The 22515-nt window shown below is 48.1% G+C and overlaps 1 protein-coding gene across 1 annotated transcript in view; it reads right to left on the bottom strand.

Moving 5' to 3' along the window:
- Positions 1–2728: 2728 nt before the first annotated feature.
- CLIP1 (CAP-Gly domain containing linker protein 1) overlaps positions 2729–22515 on the bottom strand; it is a 99784-nt gene continuing 79997 nt past the window's right edge. The window contains 6 exon segments of the mRNA XM_014588106.2: positions 2729–4380; positions 4690–4814; positions 9237–9286; positions 9827–9977; positions 10053–10170; positions 17196–17248. Coding sequence (XP_014443592.1) covers positions 4155–4380; positions 4690–4814; positions 9237–9286; positions 9827–9977; positions 10053–10170; positions 17196–17248 — 723 coding nt within the window. The 3' untranslated portion in view covers positions 2729–4154.

The raw sequence follows: 22515 nt of genomic DNA, 5'->3' as shown, positions 1-22515 counted from the left end.
GTCGCCCCCAGCCTGCCCCGGAAGCTGCGGGGAGCCGGCTCGGCGGGTCCCGGTCGGGCCCTAGTGTCCGCCGTGTCCTGCTACCTCGCGGCCTCCCCGGTTGCTCGCCTAGACCCAAGGCCGCCTCAGCCGGAAGAGTTCTCACTCAGCTCATTAAAAGTCGCCACTTCCGCCCAGCAGAGGGCGATGGTGAAGGCGGCTGAATCTCACATGGCTGGTTTTGGGGTTCGAGTCTCAAACCCGGCATCTGGCGCCTGTGCGTGCCTGCCCAAAACTCCCGAAAGGAGAAAGAGGGAAGGGATGGCAGCACGACCATTTCCCCCAGAGGGGGGTGTTTTCTTACTTTCCTTCTCTCTAGCAAATTTTAAAAATCGCGACTTCTGGGGCCAGCAGATGGCGTGGTGGTTAAGGTAGACTCCCACATGTCTGACTGCAGTTCGAGTCCCACACCTGGTGGCTTGCTTTCTCACTTCTCTCTCTCTTCCTTTCTCTCTGGTGAGCACACAGGCCCTGGAGCAAACTAAAAAAAAAAAAAAAAAAAAAAAAAAAAAAAAAAGTGATAAGTAAAATTAATAATTCCTTTTTTTAAAAAAAAAATCACTTCTTAGCAGGTGTGCATGCTGTAATCGGGAACCTGAGACTGAACATAAGTGGAAATCTCTGCATGTGAAAGCACTTTTGGAGCCAACATTCAGGAACCTCTGAGTGCTTTCTCGTTCTGAAGCCCTTCCTAATAGACCGTTATGGCCAGCCGGTATTTCAAACCACCGCGCCAGGTCCCACCACTGGCCTCATCAGTAAAATTCATGTTACGTCATGAATGGCAAGGATCGCAGGGGAGGTAAATTACGTCATGAAATTCACATAGAAGCTTTAGGCTGCCCGGAACGTAATTGTTTAAAAAATAATGATTAAGGTGATATATGTGCTTTAATATATTAATATATAATTGGGGTGAAAATGGACTTGAAATCTCGTGTACGGTTTTCTTTTCAGTATCTTTTGTACACTTTGTTATTAAGACTTGTTAAGCAATTACCCTAGAGTCTGAATAAGCAACGAGTGCAATTTGGAGATAATGCAGAAAAGTAGTCAGTCGAAACTTCGCTTGTTGGGCCAGCCGGATGGCGGTGGTTACCGTGCCTGCGTCCCACATGGCCGGCTGCAGTTGGAGTCCTGGACCCTGGCTTGAAAACCATGCCAGACACGTGTGGGTGCCCGCCCAAGGCTCCGGGAGGAAAATGAAGGGTTTGCAGCGTGGCCATCTCTCCCTGGCGGCAGTTTCTTTTTCCCTTTCACTCTCTTGGCTAGCACAGGCACCCACTAGCAAACTAGCAACAGAAAAGCTTTCCTACTCAACTTCCTGATTCCAAGCAAAGACATTGCATGTGATTTTTTGGAGAGATTTTTGCTATAGGGCATGTGCACTCGCTGGAAAGACAGACAGACAGGGAGAAATCACCCGCTGGGGGATGGCCACGCCGCAATCCCTTCTCCTCCATTCTCCTCTCGAGATCTTGGGCATGCACGCACACGCACCTGGCATGAGTTTAAGGCACCTGGCATGAGTTTAAGCCACCGGGTCCAGGACTCAAACTGCGGTCAGCTACGTGGGAGTCCAGCAACGTAGCCATTACGCCACCTGTTGGTCCTGGGACATTTAAATGCTGCCGTAACTTGTTACCACGCATGCAGACTTCCAGGCTCCAGTGCTCAACCCAGTGTTCACAGAGGTTCTCAGGGTACGTCGTGGTCACGGCACTTTCCGAAACAGAGGACGGGTCAGTCAACACCTGAGAACAGGTGATGAACTCAGCAGGCTCGTCGTGACGTTAGAGGGCGACCAAGGGTTAGCAAAATCTCAAGCGTGTGTGTCACTGAGCGAGACCAGGATGAGTGACCATCCCGGAGACAAGCAGGAGGCTCGGTGATCGAGTGACGGGTATCTGAAGACCAGGAGCTGTAGTTCCGTCTGTATACTGCTGGCGTATTTATAGTGCTTTTCACTGAAGTCAAAGTCGAGAACTGTCTTAGGGTATATTGATATGAGAGTAATGTTCCTAATTCAAGGAGTAACTCTGCTTTGGAAATATGTACCGGTTTGAGTCCTGGATCTGGAAGTTCGAAAATCACACTGGGCACATGTGTGTGCATGCCCACAATCCCAAGGAGAATGGAGGGAAAGGGATTGCAGTGCGATGATTTCTCACTTTCCTTCTCACTGTTGTTCTCTCTTGGGCGAGCACACAAGCCTTATGGCAAAAACTTAAAAAAAGGGGGGGGGTAGAAAAACTTCATGGATTAATAGATACTTGGGGGGCCAGCAGGTGGCACAGTGGTTAAAGGTGCTGGACTCCCACATGACTGACTGCAGTTTTTAGTCCTGGACCTGGTGGCTTGCTTTCTATTTCTCTCTTGTACTCTGTCCCTCTCTTGTCAAATTTAAATAAATAAATGAGTAAATAAAAATGAAATAATTCTTTAAAAAAATAGATACTTGTTACTACACGGTGTCAATTGTGCCACTTGTTTCTGTCATATAAGTGTGTGATACACTGGGGGTAACGACCTTGGGACGTTGGGCTAAGAGGGTCACAAAGTGCTTCGGGAGAGAACAGCAGTTTCTGAAAAGCTGCTCATCAAGAAGACTATAGTGGAAGTTAGTACTGGAGTACACAGGGCTCGCTCACTGACGAAAAACCATGACGACAAATGAATCTGAGGACAGTTTACCACCACTGGCCAAAAAGGAGAAACCATTTATTAAAGTAGATACAGAACACCTGTTTGCTCATGTTTGAATACTGCATTATGCGTTTTCTGTTTGTCAGATAGTTCCTATTATGTCTATAATCCAAAATTTCAACTGATAAGAGATTTACTTCATATTCGCTTGTCAGACACAGTTGGTCATCTTGGGGGAGAATACATCAAAGGCATGTCTACAATCGTAGAGGTTCTTACTGTCCATGTTGCAAGGAAGATACATTTCATTACTTTTTACATATTCTACAAGACATTCAAATGAAGATAGATAGATTCAGACCGGCTGGTAAACTGTTCTGGTAATTGAGGTCCTTCAGTTTATTTTGGTGATAAGAAAATCCAAAATTATTCATGTGGAATTTCTCATCATACATTCATCTAAAAACAGTTAAAAAACTGGGAAAGGAAGGTTGTAGGTTGGTTAATTTAGGTGTTTTACAGTGGCTTATTAGCGAATTAATCGACTGCTGGGGATATTGGCTAGAGAAGGAAAACACAAATTTGGAGAAAAATTCTCCCAGTTGTTTAGATCTGGTAAAGAAACTAAATGAGAACACGAAGAAAAAAATAGTTACAAAGCCACGCAATATGCTGTGTGTGGCCTAGTCTGTTGTGTCCTGATAGTTCATATGTTTTTCTCGTAAAGGTAAAAATCTGAAAAGAAAGACACCTTGTGTATGCTTTTTTTTTCCCAAAATATAGATTTTTTTAAAAATATATACATATAATATATAGAAGCTGAAATTATGTAAAACCAATAAACAAAACACCACCGTAGAGTGTGTGGGTGCAGCATATAATTGTAAAATGTCCCCACAGCAGTTGGGCGTTCCCCTCCCTTGGCCTGTCTCGTGGTTTTCTAGCCACACCTCCGTGTCAAGCCTGAAGTAAAGGGACTGCTGAAGGCAGGCAGCGCTGAGAGCTCGGGGCCTCTGGTTACTACAATACTTCAAATGAGTAGGTGAAGATGCACACCACCACGTTTTTCCAGCTCGTTCCAGTGTCAAAGCTTGACCAAAAAAAAAAATCTAAATATACAAATGCAGCCTGGAAATATCTTAGTGCAAATATGAAAAGGCAGGGCATAATTTAACGATGTTTAAATAAGGTGGCACAGGGGCAGGGAGTGCTCTCTGAGGTTCTCTGGGGGCGATGAATCAAAACGGAAAACTCAAGGGAACCCAAGGGGAGGGGAAACGCACTAAATATTTCTTTCTAACTGAGGAGGGGAGACTACAGGACGATCTGGTGAAGATCAAGATAGTTTCTTAGGTTGGTTGACGGGGTCAAAAGCGGCGGGAGTTGTCCCGAAGTGCACGCATGATGCTGGTGTTGCAGTGCTGGACACGGCCGGGCCCGAGAAAGCCCGGTCCCCGGCTCCGGCTTCATCAGAAGGTCTCGTCGTCGTTGCAGTTGGTGGCCCAGTGCCCGAACACCTCGCAGATCTCACAGTAGGGCCGCTCCTCGCCCCGACTGCCGTGATGCGTGGAATGTGGGGGGTCCTCGGACATCTGCGCCTGGGTGGGACAATCCTCCGTGTCATGGAGGTCGAAGCAGTCGCAGATGTCACAGAACAGGCGCGGTTTCTTCTTGGCCTGCTTCTCCTGGTCGTCACTGCGGAGGACAACGTGTACAGTCAGAAACGTATCTGAGGGAGGTTCGAGAGACGGCAAGGTTCGTAAGGAATGAGGAGCTCGGGCGAGAGCTAATCGTGGCCGAGGCTGCAGCCTCCGCGTGGGTAGCACGTCCCCCGTCCAGGATTGGAAATCTCTTTAGGGGAAGGCAGGCACAAAGCAATTGGTTTTGTTCTTTCGTCCTGCCATTTGTATGTCTGTACAACCCGCTGGCCACCTTCATTTCAAGGACACACATTTATTTCAGGGCTTAGCGCTAAGGTCAAGCGGGGCGGCGAACGTGAGGTACCTGTCGTAGCTGTTCAGGTCATCCCCGTTCCCGTTAAGCGCTGCTTCTGACATCATCTCCACCTTCATCTTGAGGTCTTGATTCTTCCTCTGAAGGTCCACGATTACTGAATTCAGGAAATCAATCTGATTTGTAAGAAAAAGAAAGAAAGAGAGAAAGAAGCAGTGAGGTGCGTAAAATGTCCACAGCCATAAATTGGGAGTATCGTGAAATCACCGGCTACAGCCTGGGGCTATGGCTGCAGAGGGCCCTGGGCCCACAGAAGGGGCCAGCAGGGGGCCACGGAAGCCCGTTTTTAATGTCCCCAAGGAAGAGGAACGCTGAGGGTGCTGGACCAAATGACTGGCCTAAATTGAGGCCGCGCTTAGGCAATAAGGTTTCTTTCCCCTTTTCTATCTTTCAGTTTTCTTCTAACGTTCCTTACTGATTGGATGTTATATATATTTTTTAAGAATTATTTTACTTAAATTTATTTATTTCAATTTGGCCAGAGGAGAGAGAGAGAGAGAGAGAGAGAGAGACAGAGAAAGCAAGCTGCCAGGTTTGGGACTCGAACCGTGGTCAGCCATGTGGAAGTCTAGCACCCTTAACCACCGCGCCACCTGCTGGCCCCTATTTTGTAATTCTTAAAATTATATTTTGCTGGATGTTTCCAGCTGTAACCAGATATGCTTCATTTATTAATGAGGCCAATGAAATTACACTTGAACATCTACATCTATGGATTGGTGGCGTGCTACCAAGGTGTGGAAAAGTAGAAGAAATGTTTATTTTGTTGAATAGGAAAAATACCTTGTATTCTCCAAAAGTCATCATTTTACACTTTTGGATATATGGGCGTAATTTTTTTTCCTCCTCCTACCACACATATATATACACACATATATATATATGCACAATATTAGAAAATACCTAAACGGTTAGTTCTCCCACTACACTGCAGAACCAATCCCGGACTTTTCCATTCTATGGATCTGAAAGTTACCTGGAGGTTCTCTTCAGACCGCCAATTAATGGCCATAATGGCCAGTTGGTGATGGCTGAGCGGTTAGTAAATGTGTCTTCGGGGGAAATGGACAAGATTAAGAGACGGCTGAAGTCCCTTTCACCGAGGAGGCACACGTGGGTGCACACCGGAGGCCATGCGGAGGCCCCGCACACGGCAAGTGCCTGCTCGGAGACTCCCTGGGCCGTGGGCTAAGGAGATGCCGCCCGCAGGAAATACTTTTGTCCTGATGGTGCAAGTTCCTTAAATAAAGAGTTTCTTCCTCTTCCACAAATACTGGGTTGTCGGAAAAGTCATGACATATTTCTCCCTATGCAAAAATGCGTCATGACTTTTCTGCTAACCCAGTAATATAGCGGTCTCATTTCTCAAAATGCACAGCTCCTACTTTACAATATTTTAAAAATATGTACATAGATACACATGCATGCATACATACATATATTTTACTTTGCAAAGAAATATGTGGTCTTTTTCTCCTGCTGGGGCAGGCTGGGAAGTAAAGTTAGCGATCCCTTCTCTTTCTCCGCAGTATTCCTACCCCAGCATCAGCAAGGCTACCTCGGAGGGCAGACCTGCTGAGTCTATGTCCACTTTTCCAACTGCACGGTCTAAGTCATTATCGTGCTAAGAGCTCCATTCCGAAAGAAGAAAAAGCCACAAAATGGACGTAGGCAGAGCGGGAGACCACACTCAGACATACAAGCGTGCACACATAAATTAGGAAACAGAAAACAAACCATTTGCTGATGGGAAGAAAAGTGTTGTCAGCAGCAGATGAAACAAACGGAAGCAGAAGGGAAGGGGAGAGAAAACAGCGTTAGTGAGGTCTTCCGCCCACAGAGGGCCGCTCTAGACACGGTGCCGACCAACCGGGTAAGCCAGGGCCTGCCGGACCCTTTCATGCCCCTCAAAGGAGATGGCAGGTGACCACGCCAGGTCTCAAACTGAGTTTCCCTCTCATTTAAAAAAGGGAGCTGGGGATCAGCAGATGGCATAATGGTTACGTCTGTCGCCGGGCTCCCACAGTCAACTGCAGTTCGAGTTCTGGACCTAGAGACTTAAAACTCATGCCAGGCACGTGTGCATGCGTGCCCAAGATCCCGAGAGGAGAATGGAGAAGGGACTGTGGCATGGCCACACACACACATCCCCCGTGGGGGTGACTTCTCTCTTTGTCTCTCTGTCTCTTTCTGTCACTCGGGCGAACGCGTGTATCCTATAGCAAAAATCTTTCTTAAAAAAAAAAAACAAGTAAAAGGGCCAACAGGTGTTCTAAGGGCGCTGGATGGTCACATGGCTGCCCGTGGTTTGAGTTCTGGACCTGGTAGCTTGCTTAAATAAAGTTAAATAAAACAATTCTTTAAAAAAAAAAAAAAGTAAGATGGGAGACAGCCATGTAGCATGTCAGCTAAGGTGGTAGGATCCCACATGGCCAACTTTACGGTTCAAATCCTAGACCTGGTGGCTTGAAAATCACACCAGGGGCATGTGTGTGTGTGCGTGCCCAAAATACTCAGAGCAGGGATTGCAGTTGGGCCATTCCCCAGCAGGGGGGAGTGATTACTCATGTTCTTGTTCTCTCTCTCTCTCTATGGTAAATGCATGTGCCCTATAACAAACTTAAAAAAAAAAAAAGGGCTAGCAGGTGGCATGGTGGTTGCGACGCTGGACTCCCACATCGCTGATCATGGTTCAAGTCCCAGATCTGGCGGCTTGCTTTCTCACTTTCCCTCTCCTTCTCTGATAAGCACATGTCCCCTATAACAAATTAAAATAATAATAACAATAAATAATAACAAAATTAAATAATTTTTTTTAAAAAAGAAAGATCGTTTTTGTACCTTGGAAGTTTGAACAGAATATATATAAAATATATTAAAATTAGAATATGTTGCTTATGCCACTTACAGTTTCATATAACAGTTTGTGTCCACATAATGCCCATTTTTTTTTGGGGGGGGAGAGGTTTTTGCTATAGGGCGCATGTGCTCGCCAGAAAGACGGAGAGAGACAGAGAGACAGAAAGCAAGAAATCACCCCCTGGGGGGGATGGCCATGCCGCAATCCCTTCCCCTCCATTCTCCTCTTGGGATCTTGGGCATACATGCACTTGGTGAGAGTTTCAAGCTGCTAGATCTGGGACTTGAACCGCGGTTGGCCATGTGCAAGTCCAGTGACATAACCATTACGCCATCTGCTGGTGCCCATGTAATGCCATTTCAACAAGTGGAGCTGTTTTGTTTACTCTGGCTCTAGGAGTCTGAGTTCAGGGCTGGGTGTTGTGACGTGCACATGTAGTCCTAGCCACTTGGGGGGCTGAGGCAGGACAGCCGTGAGGGCAGCCTAGCCAACACAGGAAGATTTGATCCCTACGAAAATTAAAATACGAACAAACTGAGTTTTCAAGAACCTCACTTTTTCTTTTTAAAAGAGATTTTGGATATGTACTCACTGGAGAGACAGAAAGCAAGAAATCACCTCCCAGGGGGGATGGCCATGCTACGATCCCTTCTTCATTCTCCTCTAAGGATTTTGGGCATGCACACTCACGTGCCTGGCATGAGTTTTAAGTCGCCAGGTCTAGGACTTGAACCGCATTCGACTATGTGGGAGCCCAGCAATGTACCATTACACCATCCACTGGTCCCAAGAACCCAGCCTTTTTAAGGGGCAGATGAGCAAGGAAACTTTTGACAGAGCAGTTTTACTCCTAGGAACTGATCTTGCAGGAATACTAGTACATGTGCCCCAAATAACTGTCACGGATTGTTCATAAGAAAACTGAGGGACCAGCAGATGGCGTAGTGGCTCTGTCGATACTCCCATGTAGTCAATTGCAGTTCGTCCCGGACCTGGTGACTTAAACTCACACCGGGCGTGTGTGCGTGTATGCCCAAGATCCCGAGAGGAGAGGGGAATGCAATGTGGCCATACCCCTGGGGGGTGATTTCTCACTGTCTGTCTCTCTAGTGAGTGCACATGCCCTATAGCAAAAATCTCTCTAAAAAAAAAAAAAAAAGATAAAAGTGGGGGGAGAGTATTAGTATTGGCATATATATATATATATATATTTTTTTTTTTTACGGTTTTTGTCATAGGGTACATGCGCTTACAGGACAGAGACTGAGAGACAGTGAAAAGGAAAGTGAGAAATCACCCCCCAAGGGAGATGACCACGCCACAATCCCTTCGCCTCCATTCTTCTCCCGGGATTTTGGGCAAACATGCCCAGTGTGACGTCCGAGCTGCCAGGTCTAGAACTCGAACCGCTGTCAGCCATGTCTGTGGTGACATTCACGCCACCTGCTGGCCCCTATACACGTATTTCTAAATCTCTTGAAAGACAAGACAGTAAACACAGCCATAACGTGTCTGGGAGTTTGGGCATGCTGGCGAGGCACACTTGGGGGAGGTTTTGGTGTTAAGGATATACTGTGATCACTGCTTGATGTCCGGGCCATGGGCATGCCACTGCCTAATCAAAGCTAACACTTCGGAAAGACGGCAAGGGAGCGAGGCAGTAAGGGCAGGGCGTTACCTGACTCTCCTGGGCTCTCTCGTCCTCCTCTGCCTGAGTATCAGTATTACCTTAACAAGAAAAAAAAGTGGGGACCGTTCAAAAATCCCGTCTCCTGGTTACTGCAGTCAGAGAGCCCGTGTCAGAAGCTCACTTCCACGGGGACTTCCAGCTGCACCTCTCTGAGCACCCGAGGTGAGTTCCCGTCCCCTCGCCGGAACTCCGCCGGAACTCCACGGGACCTCCCCGGCCTGGCCCTGCCCCTCCAGGTCTTCCCTCTCAGGGTAGGACGCCTGTCACCTCCATCGGAACCTGAAGAAGCTGTCACTGTCCACCACAGAGCCCACCTCTCCTCCCTCACTGTGACACTGCGTGTCCTCACGGTCAAAGCCGTGATGGCAGCTGTCAGTCATGTCTGATGACATTCACAGACCCTGGGATGGCCCAGGGGTGGGACACCAGGCGTGCCTGTGTGGGGGACCTGGACTGTGACCAAGGTGGCACGAGCGCCGAGGACAGCAAAGCGGGGGTGGCACAGCCGTCGCCTGGCGCCTCTGGAGCAGACTCGGCCCGGGGCAGCGAGCGGCAGCGCGGGGCGGGCCCGGGTTTACCTGAGGAGCTGCTCAGCTGCCTCTTGTTCTCCTTGAGCTGCAGCTCCAAGTTCTTTACCTTGAGCTCGAGCTTCACCTTATCAGACTCCAGAGACTGCACGACCGAGTGCAAGGACTTGGCGGACGCGTTCTCGCCCCTGAGCACTGTGACCTGAAACACAGGTGTCCGGCTTAGGCCCGCGGCGGGCCCGGGAGGCGCGGGAACGGTCCCCCGACGGGCCTGTACCTCGTTCCTCAGTCTCTCCAGCTCCGCATCCTTCTCTGTGAGTAAGGCACTGGTGATGCTGATGGACTTCTGCAGGGAGGCCTTTTCTTCATCTGCGTCTTTCAGGTACTCGGATTCTCTAGAAGACCAAAGAGTTCAAAGTTCCAGAAACCGACTGAGAGCATGGCCAGTGTACAGCTGTTCTAGAACAAACCCGTAACTGACTTCCATGTAAAAAAAAGGAAAGAATAGGAAAAAAAAAGCGTAACAGGGACATCTTACAGGGGATTAAGGCTAGATTTGCAAGATTTTACTTACTGTGAGGGGAGAAAAAGTTACCTATGCATAGACATGCCAGAATCTGCATATCATTGTATCCATTTGCACTTAAAGAGACAAGTTAATAAATGTGGAAGAGAATAGAATTAAAAACAAAACAAAAAAAAACCTGTCGCACCCCCCCCCCAAAAAAATTCTACCAGAATCAAACCCCAAATTGAATTTTGTTACTTCTTGAATAAACTATTACCGAGCAATAACAACAACTAAAATACACACATGCAAAGCAGCTATACGGGGTCATGCAGAGCGCTTTTATGCTGGAAATATCCGTTGGCTCTCACTAATTTCAGTAACTTGGTTAGCAAGTTCCAAGAATGGGCTCTCAAGATCTCGTGGGCCAAAACGGTAGCGAAGATTATTACTACTCTTCGAACTGCAGGATCACTACTTTTCAACCACACAATCCGAAGAGGACGTTAAGTCGTTTGAGGAAATTAAAGGGAGTCACAGAGGCTGGAACAGAGACGGTGAAGTGGGTTTTTCGGGCGTGGAGCGACAGCAGGGGAGCTAGTCCGAGTGTTTGCTCTCAGCCTGCCTCACTCACGGTCAGCAGAGGGAGGGGCAGGCTTTAACGAAAGGGGAACATCTACTGCATAGCCTCGCCAGTGGGAGGGAAAGGGAAAGATGAAGAGAACTGGGAGGACAGGCAAGACCCCGGAGGTTCAGCCCGATGTGCTTTTGACCGTGTGTTTATATTTAGATTTTCTGCAGTGTCGTCGAGGTCGCCAATGACAAGAACAGACTGAGGGGCTGTCGCGGTTTCCCAGCTCAGATCCTGGGGAGCAGAAAGGACCTTAATGGAGAAACCAGGGCCTGATCGGAGCCTAGAGTCTAACTAACAGCAGAGCAATGCTCGCTTCTGAATCTTGATAAATGCACCACGGTCACGGCCCACGGTCCGTGGCGGGAGCCGGCGGAGGAGTCATGGGAACTGGCTGAGCGGCCTTTGCAACTCCTCTGTCAACCTACTGCTAGCTTCAGATAAAAGGGTTGGAAACATTTCATGCAGTGTGAAATGCAAGAGCAAAATGACCTGGTATTACAAAAATGCTTTCGGAGAAACAAAACGGGAGGCAAATTCCCTAGGCTGGTCCTCAGGCCACAGACCCCAGGATCCGCATCGTGTGGAGCACCTGCGGCGAGAGCGCACGGCCTTGCCGAGAAGCCACATCACCCCGGTTCCGTTACAAGCAGCGGGGCGGATGGAGAGCGGGTAATGGCTCGTTCTGTTTTCGAGCCAGCTGGAGCAATCGGAAACGGAGGCCCAGGTTAGAAATGGCAGGATGTATGTCTGGTTAGTGAGACCCAAGATATCCAGCACACGAATTACAGAATTCTCATGGCTTATGGTGGATTGAAAGTCCAGGTGAAGATGTAGGTATCAGAGCTGTAGCTCTCTCACTGTGTGGCTGACACTTACACTCCAGATGCCAAGTAGTAAGAGAAGAATCTGAGACGCACGGCAATTTCTCCATCAAAACCCCAAGCGTTACACGCACACGGGAGGGGTGGGTGGGAGCCACTAAGCAAATGACACCTTGATTAGGTTAAAACAAAACGTCGATTTCATTGGAAGGGATTTCAGGGAATATGAATGGAACCAAGAGGCCCCTCGTGCCATCAGAAGATGTAGTACCTCTTGGGCTTGTTAGGCTGCTATGAAACTTGGTCGGTAGTTGACTGTAAAAATTATTTCCAGAACTTCACTTGTTATAAATCCATGTCAAATTGGAAAAATGTAATTTTCAATGTTGTTACCGAGAAATACCAGGATTTAGGGCTTGATGAAAACAGATTTAGATCCTCCTGAAATGAAGAGTTAGATCCTCGTATAATCAGGACTGCAGCTGGACGAGGTCCCGCTGGTTCTTAGTGAAAAGGAGGGATAATGAAACCACCATCTGGCAGAGGAAGGGGACAGTGTTCCCTGGGGCCGCGACCAGCGTCGCTGCTTTTTGTCAGGGACACACCACATCCCTGAGCTGGGGTGCCTTCTCCAATGGCCTTCTCGTAGAAGGTGTCAAAAGAAAGCCATCTTTCTGTGATTTGCATGCCCAAGGACAAGGACGGGCTGGCTCATCTTTGGGACAGATTTTCATTGGTGGCTCCTGGGGCCGTTTCTAAACACTAACCCCACTGTGCGCAGCAAGCCGGGGGCTGAGTTTAACCCGGATGCCGACAGCTCTGACCTGAGTCATAATCGTGTTGCTCTGCTGCCACGCTGCCCGGGACAACTTGGTATGACAGTCGTCCCTGGGCCTCTGCAGGGGTCCGAGGACCTTGATTATCTGCAGATAGTCGACTTCCTTACATAAAAAGGCTGGTATCTGTAAACAACCTGTGCGCACACAGTCACCTCGGAGAGCTCACACTGCCCGACGCTGCTGTGAATCCTACCCAGTCTTTGTGTTCCCACATCATTGAAGGGATAATGACGAGAGGAGGCAGTCTGTCTGTGTTCCACACAGACACGGCCCTCGGGGCACAGGGCAGCAGAACCACAGGTCAGCACTGGGACCTGCAGGTGCAGAGGGCCGACCGCACGGGAAATGCCAGGAGGGAAGGCAAGCGTACCTGAGAAGGGCTTGGGGGCCCGGCCAGCTCTCTCCTTTCCTTCCCGCCCCCCAAGGGAACATAATCACCCAGATTCTTTCCTTACTACTTCCATAAGAAAGAAATTCTAGGCATGAAGCAAATACCTTAGAGTGTTACTGGGCAGGCTTTAAAAATGCAAGATAACGAAAACCAAATATCAGAAACATGAAGAGGAATGCAAATGCAGGAAGGAGAACTAAATTTGCAATGAAGTTCTTTGCCGTGTACAGATGTAAACGAGAAGTGTGCGTGTGCGTGTGCGTGTGTGTGTACGCGCGCTGCGGAGAGAATTTTACAAAACAAAAGCAAGACACAGAGGAGACAAAGGCAGCCAAAAATTATATACAACAATTTGGTTTACTAAAAATATATGAAGTTTATTTATTATAACGCGGATAGACTTTCTTTAGTCTTACCATGAAAGACACACAGATATAGCGAAGGAAGCAAGAGTGGGAAAGGGAAAAGAGAGGGGTGAGGTGAGCATCGTAAGCGGCGCAAGCGCGGAGACAGTCAGACAGTCGGCAACCCGCAGCCAGCCTGGCCTCCCCAGCGAGCAGGCGCTGTCACGCGGCTTCCGCTCGCGGAAATCGCGCCTCTATGCTAGCACGGCAGGTTCTGACTACGACCGAGACCCTGCCCCTTCCCTGGCGTTAAAATGCCTAGCCGAGGAAGGGACAGCAAACCAGACCCCAGCTCTGCGTTAGGCGAGGGCGGTCCCGAGGCCCTCTCCAGGTCTGCAGACGAGAGCAGTCCGAAGTCTGCTCTGCGCTATCTATTAATCTGTTTCAAAAGAGGTCCCCTCGACGTGGAGACCAATTTTTCTCTTTTTTTAAAGAAATGATTACCTTTTGAAGCTTAGCGAAAAACCTCTATTATATCTTGCTTGCAACTTGGTGTTTCCAGACAACAGAGACCACAGCGGATACAGCAGGGTGCTAGTGGTGTCTGAGTGATCACAGGTAATTTCTGCCCTTGGTTAGCACGGCCACTTGAATGACCTGATTACAGGTCACCCTGCCTGGGTGACAATGAGGACTTTTATATGACACTGTTGACTCAACTCTGTTCTTTTGGGAACAGCTACACTTCCAGTACCTTTAGGATTTAAGTCCCTGCACAGCTCTGAAGCGAACATCGTATCCAGTTCTTTTCAACACTCTCTGCTTGGTAAATTTATGGGACCATTACGTACAGACTTACACATGACTCTTTTACCAAACTGACTTTTAGGAGGCATGTAAAGGTACAGATTGTGAGCTAAAATATATTTAACATGCAGGTTTCTAAAGTAAAAATAATTTTCCAACAGGCATAATCAACAAATAAAAAACAGCTCTAAATAGGAGAAACTGGATTTTTAAGATGGTCATTCCCAGAAAAAATTGTCACCTTTATCTACATGTGCTGACCAAAATGGAGAGTCATTTTTCAGAGACATTCTCCTCAATATCCAGGATACAGAATGGGGGCGGGAGAGTGAAGTGCGGAGAGAGGACTGTCAGTCTCTGGGCTTGCTCCGTCTCTTTAAGCCATGAAAAAAAGTCACGTGCCTACTCCAATTTTGAAGGGCATGTAATCACCTTAGAGTCACATGCTATGTAAGAACTAATGAAGCAGACTCTTCTTAAAAAGATAAATCATAGGGAACCAGCAGTTAGCGTAATGGCTATGTCGCTGGACTCCCACGTAGTTGACTGCGGTTCGCGTCCTAGACCCGGTGGCTTAAAACTCACGCCGGGCGCGTGTGCGTGCGTGCCCAAGATCCCAAGAGGAGAATGGAGGAGAAGGGATTGCGGCGTGGGGGTGATTTCTCGCTTTCTGTCTCTATGTCTCTCTCTGTCTGTCTGGCGAGCGCACGCGCCCTATAGCGAAAACCTCTCAAAAAAAAAAAAAGATAAATCATAAACAAATTTATTTAAAAATTTTATTAACTTTTTTTTTGTTTTATTTGCTAGAGGACATGTACGCTTAGAAGAGAGACAGAGGAGACCGAGAGTAAGAAGACACTCCCCGAGGGAATGGCCATGCTGCTATCCCTTCTCCATTCTCCTCTCAAGATGTTGGACACACATGCACGCACGCGCCCTATAGCGAAAACCTCTCAAAAAAAAAAAAAGATAAATCATAAACAAATACCTAAACACAGAGGAGAACCCCAAGCCAACCCCAAGGTCCGAGTCTGAAGACTGCACCTGACACTTACTGTGGCCCCGAGTCCTTGGCCATGTGGCCCAACTCCTGGGGCTTTAGTTTCATTGTTTTAAGATGCAGGCCCCACTGGGTTTGTCACTGATGTGTGCTGAGAGTGGGTGAGTGGGTGAGTATGAACTGCTACATAAATGAAGGGGGGGCGACGTCAGCACACGCCCCAGCCTGATTTCAAATGTCCCCTTGCCGGGATGTCACAGCAGGAGCTCCGTTCACTTCTCCACGTGTCCCTGATAACTGCATGTACCAGGTTCTTATCCAAACCTTGTTTACACGGAAATGCAATACTCTGAAGCCCAGGTGGGACAGCGCTGTTCCTGAACTAGGTTAGGGCACGACACACCAGACTCGGGGACTCTGGAGGACACCTAGGAGGGCCAGGGGTGTGGCAGGGATGAGATCCACGTGCCTTGTGAAGTTTGAACACCACCTCAGCACGGGAAAGAAGTACGAATCTAAGTACTTCCTTAAAAAGAAAGAAGGCTGGACCAGCTGTTGGCGTAATACCTCTGTCGCTGGACTCCCATGTAGTCGACCGTGGTTCGAGTCCCAGACCTGGTGGCTTAAACTCACGCCAGGCGCATGTACATGTGTGCCCACGATTCCGAGAGGAGAATGGAGGAAAAGGGATTGCGGCGTGACTATCCCCCCTGGGGTGATTTCTCGCTTTCTATCTCTCTGTCTCTCTTTCTGGCATGCACACTCGCCCTATAGGAAAAACCTCTAAAAGAAAAAAGAAAGAAAGAAGGCCCGGCACCCTGAGTGGAGGCCTAATGTCCTGGATAAGGTCGCTTATGGAATCCAGTTATCTTTGTGGCTCAAATTAAGCTCTTGATCCCTAAGCAACTGCCGGCATGAAACACGCATTGGAACGTCAGTAGGAAACCCCTCTGCCCCGACTCAGGAGTAGGGCGCCTCGCAAGAACAGCAGGAGTTCTTGGTTCCGCCATTCCTAAAGGTTCGTTTTTCAGTTTTGCTTTTCAATCAGCAAGAATGCATGACTGTTGTGATGGGGCTCTGCTTGGTATTCTGCAGCAGCCACGGGGTGAGCGTGTCAACAAAAACCTGCTTGGCATGAGTGTGAGCACGGCTTCTCTGGGCAAAGCCACACGTCTTACAGGGCAGAAGGAGAACGTCAGGACGGTAAGCTCCGGGCTCCTGGGCAGGTGTTTCTGTGGGCCACGTGTACCCTTACTTAAAAGTACTGGGAAATTATACCAGGTTCCCATCAGAATGTCATTTGACTATCATGGCAGAATAAGAAATAACAAATCTACGGAATCAGCAGTTGGTGTAACGGCTATGTCACTGGACTCCCGTGTAGTCGACCGCGGTTCTTGTCTCAGACCCGGTGGCTTAAACTCATGCTGGCCGTGTGTGCGTGCGTGCCCAAGCTCCTGAGAGGAGAATGGAGGAGAAGGGACTGTGGTGTGGCCATCCCCCTGGGGGGAGGGTGGGGGGGTGATTTTTTTGCTTTCTGTCTCTCTGGCAAGCACATGTGCCCTATGGCAAAAAGCTCTCTCATGTTAAAAAACAAAAAACGAAAAAGAAATAACATATCTATTTTTAAGAAAACAGACAGAAATACTTAAAGTGGTATTACCCATTTTTAATTGTAAAACTAACATTTTAATGTAACTGAAATCAGTATTTCTATGTGGATTAATTATGACATGTAAAATGACAGCACTTTTAGTTACTGAAGCTAGCTGGTAACAGCAGTGTGCTATGAAACAATCCAGTTTTAGGACGCTTCTGAGCAAAAGCAACTGCACATGGCTTAAAATTTAACCTCTCTTTGTTTTAGTAAGTGAAGCTTCTAGAACGGATCTTTGTAATTTGTCAGTTATGAGTACTCAACTCTCACAATGCCATTTTCTGAATCCCACAAGGTCGCCCGGTTTGTACCGCAAGTTATCATACGTGTCATGCTCTGACATTTTCCTCATTACGCACACATGTGTACATACATGTACACGCACGCACACACGCAATAAATACAGAAGGAGAGCCTACCTCTTTTTCATTTCTAATAACTGATTATTGAGCACCGATCTCTCTTCTTCCAGCTGGAAAAAAAAAAAAGTTCAGTCATAACAAGTCCAGAGAGAGGCCCACTCTCCACCCATGTGCCCGCCCCGAGGCTGCGAGACGGCAAGAGCGGCTGGCAGGGAAGGGCAGGGGGGGGGTACCCGGCCAGCTCGTGAAGCACTCCGGACCTGCACGGCGTCGGACCTGTGGGCCTGAGTTACACACATCACAGGGCGGCCAGGAGCAGGGAGCGGATCCCATGGCCCACTGGGTGCAGGGGTGGGGCCCGAGAACCGTGCCGACGCGGTCCGTGTGTGCATCCAATCCTGGCGGGAGAAGTGGAAGAAAGAGGACTGTGGGGTGCCCTTGACCCACCAGGGTGCCTCCTCTCTGACAACAACAACGAACAGTATAAAAAGTAAAAGTAAACCATACAAAATCATGTTAGGAAAAAGCCACGATGGGACATGACGATGTATCTTTCTGGGTTTTTCTATGCAGAAGTGCGTCATGACTGTCCCGATGACCCAGTGCCACCTTGAGAACAGGGCACGTGAGGCACTCAGCAGATGCTTGTGACATGAGGAGGGACAGCTCTGCTCTAAGGCACTGCTCCGTCACTCAAACCGGAGACCACCCGTCACTAACTGAAGGGGGTAAGTAACGGTCATAAACTCTCTAGGTTTTTCATAAAGAATTATTTATCTTACTATTTTTTTTTTAACTTGCTATAGTCATCAGAGAGAAAGGGGTAAAGTAAAAAAGCAAGCTGCCAGGTCTGGGATTTGAACTGCCATCAGCCATGTGGGAGTCCAACACCTTAACCACCAGCCACCTATGGACCTCTTTTAACTCACCTATTAATTCAACGTTTATTGAATGGCTATGACATTCCAAGCACTTGTTTCTTGCTCATAAAACAAGACAGTTCTAAAAATACTCCCTGGGGCCTTTTCATTCTATTATACAATCCTATTATCCCATAAAGGATTAAAAAAACCAGCAAAGATTCAGGTAGTTCACCTTTTGAGGCTCACTCACCTCTACCCTCCTGGGCTGCACAACACACAATTCAGCCAAATACCAAATTCAATTCACACTGGCAATAAAACCAAAGGCCAGGCCAGCAGGGGTGTGACAGTTAAGACGCTGGACTCCCACAGGGCCAACTGGTTCAAGTCCCAGACCTGGTGGCTTGCTTTCTCACTTTCCCTCCCTCTCTTTCACTCTCTCTGGTGATCACAAACATCCTACAGCAAACTTAAAATCAATCAATCAATCAATCCACCCATCCATCCATCCAAAGGCTGATAAAGGTCTTCTGTGTTTTGTTCCCTTTTTTCTTTTGAGAAAGATTTTTGCTACAGGCACATGCATTTGCCGAAAAGACAGAGACAGTCAGACAGACAGAAAGCAAGAAATCACCCCTCAAGGGGGATGGCCACATCACAATCCCTTCTCCTCCATTCTCCTCTTGGGATCTGGCTATGCACCTACACACTCCGGGCATGTGGTCTAAGCCACCAGGTCCGGGACTTGGACTGTGGTCCACTCTGTGGGAGTCCGGCGATGTAATCATTCTGCCATCTGCTAGTCCCTGTTCTGTTTAATTTGTTAGAGGGCATGTGTGTTCACTGGAGGAGAAAAAGCAAGAAGGGGGCAAAGTGAGAAAGCAGCCCTCATCAGGGATGGACACACCACAATCCCCTCTCCATGTCTCCTGTTGGGATTTTGGGCACGCACACACATACCTGGTGTGTTTTTCAAGCCACTGGGTCTGGCACTCAAGAAGTGAGTGCAAGTATGCGTTGTGCGTGTGCATGTGTGTGTGTTTAAATCCAAGGATAGCACCAACGATTATGCTGTGGCTTCCAACAGACCAGAGTTTAAGCCATGAGCTCACTGTATGGAGCTGTAGTCATGAATTACGCATCACTCACTTCTGGACGTGCTTTGCGGTAAGGTCTTTGTATTCTTTTTAAACATTCTACCAGCAGGCATGTAGAAAGAGCCAGAGAGAGGCAGAGAAAGGGGCAGAGAGAAAGAAAGAGGTAGACAGCATCCCCCAACGGGGTGCTCATGCCACAATCCCCTCTCCTCCTGTTCTCCAACCTCTCAGGATTTGGGGCGCACAGCCAGCATGCCTCTCTAGCTGCGGGTCCAGGGTGTGACCTGCACGGCGGCCATGCGGGTGAGATCCCGTCCCCTTCACCCAAGGTCTTCATGCATAAATGTAGCTTTTGAACATAAATACACATTGATGAAATCTGCATGGATTCGCATAGTCTTTTCCCCATAGGCCCTGCTTTACTGGGCCACTAAAACACCTACTTTCCTGCGTGAGCAATTCAGAGAAATACTTGGCAAGTTCAGACTAAAAGGCAGGAGACAGAGTGGGAGGCAAACTTCCAAAAGTGCAACGAGAAAGAACAATCCGGGAGTAGGGTGGAAAGACGAGAGAGCTTCTCGCTTTCGCTTTTGGATCCTTTTGTACGATTCATATTTACTTTTTAAACAAGGAAACTGTTTTACTTTATTAATCAAAAAATTAAGACAAGAGATCGATAGCGAGACTGTAAATGCTCACAGTGAGTATCTAAGTGGATAAAGGACATGGAGCAGATGCCTCAGAGAAAGTACAGGTGACTACTCAGCATCTGGAAAAGCAGTCCTGGCTGCAACAAGGAGAATGCAAGGGCTCTCCCTCTTTCTCGGAAGACCTAGTGTGTCCGCACTTCCAGGGAACAGGAGCTTGGGATATTTATTGTGCGAGTCTTTTTGTTTTTACAGAATTATTCATTTCATTTTATGTATTATTCCTTTTGAATTTGCTATAGGGCATGTGTACTCACGAGAGAGAGAGAAAGAGTGAGAGAGAGAGAGAGACCTTAAACACCACGCCACCCTGGGATTCAGGCTGCGGTTGGCCATGTGGGAGTCCAGTGCCTTAAACACCACGCCACCTGCTGGCCCTCATGTTTTGTTTTTTTTTTTTTAATTGTCAGAAGGTGGGTGTGCTCACTAGAGACAGACAAAAGAGACAAAGCATTCCCCAGTGGGGCGTGGTCACACTGCAATCCCTTCCCCATCCCTGGAGATCAGGGCCATTCATGCACACGTGCAGGTGTGTTTTTCAAGCCACCACGTCAGGATTCGAACTGTAGGTGGCCGTGTGGGATCTGGCTCCCTGAAGCACGGCACCACGGGGCAGCCCTGTATAGGTCATCACAGGAAGCGCTTTCCTCCTGGGCCAGGCTCCACTGCAGCTCAGTTGCCTTTAGCAGTCACATTTCCTAACCTTAACAGTTCTTCAGTCTTCCCTGGTCTCCTGAGACCTCGTCGGTTTGGGAGAGCTGGTTTGTAGGACGTCCTGCCGGCTGGGTTGGCCGGGTTTTCCCACGGAATGTCGCCTGCCTCTCGGCCCTGCGTCAGGAGGCGCAGTGTCGGTCCTGCTGAGGTGACCCTGGTCACTTCGTAAGGAAGGGCCTTCCGTGTTTCCCCGCTGGGAAGCACTGTTATTGCACTTCATAGTTAGCACGTGTTTTGTGGGGAGGTTCTCTGTCAATAGGCTGTTCTTTTCTTTCTTTCTTTCTTTCTTTTTAAGATTTATATATTACCATTATTTTTCAATTTTGACCAGAGGCAGAGCGAGCAAGTGAGCGAGAGCAAGCCACAAGCCTGTTCTTCGATAAACTTTCACTCCTTGTTTTCACCAAGGATTCTTGCCTGAATAAACTACCATGACGGTTACCAGTGACTTTCTTTTCTTTTAAAATAATTCTTTAATTGGGGCTGACAGGTGGCATGATGGTTAAGGTGCTGGATTCCCATATGGCTGACTGTGGTTCAAGTCCTGGACCTGGTGGCTTGCTTTCTCACTTTCTTTCTCTCTCCCTGTCTCTCTTTGGTAAAATCTAAAAAAATAATGATGATGATCATGAATACAATTAAATAACTATTAAGAAGAATTATTTATTTAATTTTATTTATTTATTTAAATTTGACCAGAGAAGGACAAGAGAGTAAGGGAGTAAGAAAAAGTGAGAAAGCAAGCTGCCGGGTCCAGGACTTGAACCGCGGTCAGCCATGTGGGAGTCCAGCGCTCCCAACCCCTATACTACCTGCTGGCCCCACCAGATACTGATTTTCTAATGCTATCATTCCACCTGTTTATTACTTGGCATTTTGCCATAGGAAGGGCTGTCACTTCTCCTCCTTGTATTTAATTATATCTCTTTAAACTCAGATTCCTGTTTTAGCCCGTTGGTTATAGTCTATTCCTAACATTTTCCTTTCTTTCTTAATTGCCAGAAGGTGTGTGTGTGTGTGTGTGTGCGCGCCAGAGAGAAAGAGAGTGCATCCTCCACGGAGCACAGTCATGGCACAATCCCTTCTCCCCATGTCTCCCTCCCACCAGAATTTGGGCCACACACGCACATGCCCCTGGTGTCTTTTTCAGACTGATGGAGCCAGGATTGGAACCTTGGTCAGTCATGTGGGATCTGGAGCCCACTCCACAGTGCTTCACCACTACACTATGGAGCCAGCCCCAACATTGGTTCCCGTGATGTTTAAATGATCTCGGATCTGACCAGTGGGAACCCCTTCAAGATGGTTCTGAGAACTCTTTTGAGTAATCCCCGGTACACTTTCCCTTGTTCATGAGGGAACACATGCAGACACATGAGAGAGAGAGAAATACTGAGAAAGAGAAGCATCCTCCACAGGATCTGTCTCGCCAGTCCCCTCCTCCAGTCCCCCAGCTGTTGGCTGCAGGTGCTCCGTGTGCCCGTGCGTCCTTCAGGCGGATCAGACCAGGGATTCAGGTGCCGGCCGCCATGAGCCGCTACCAGTGTTACCATGGGACCAGCCCCTTTACTGTTGACACAGCCCTGCTTTTCGGCACAAGACGTCCCCGGCTTATCTTACACCTCCTCCCCAGCCCTGGGAACAGCCGTCCCTGCAAGGACTCCCGGCTCCTTTTAGGGAGCGCAGCATGAGAAACCAGCCCCAGGTACCAGGTACGCTCACCGTTTCTGGGGCGTCATTATACCCAGCTCTGTCGGGGACCTGACCGGAACTTACAACTTCTGCTCCTCAAAAGGCACTATTGAGAAAGTGTACAGACAAGTCACAGACAGGGAGAAAACGTGCAAAACACAACCTGATGAAGAAGTTACATCCTGAATATATCAAGATCTCAAAACTCAAAACTATGCAAATGACCGAATTTGAAAATGGGCCAAAAGAGCTGAATAGACTTTTCACCAAAGAAGAAGAACGGGTGAGCTCAGGAAGATGCACA

This window comes from Tupaia chinensis, unplaced genomic scaffold (genome assembly GCF_000334495.1).
Source record: "Tupaia chinensis unplaced genomic scaffold, TupChi_1.0 Scaffold000258_1, whole genome shotgun sequence".
Lineage (NCBI taxonomy): Eukaryota > Metazoa > Chordata > Mammalia > Scandentia > Tupaiidae > Tupaia > Tupaia belangeri.
The sequence above is the reverse complement of the archived record's forward strand: the minus strand, read 5'-3'. Positions and strand labels throughout refer to the sequence as shown.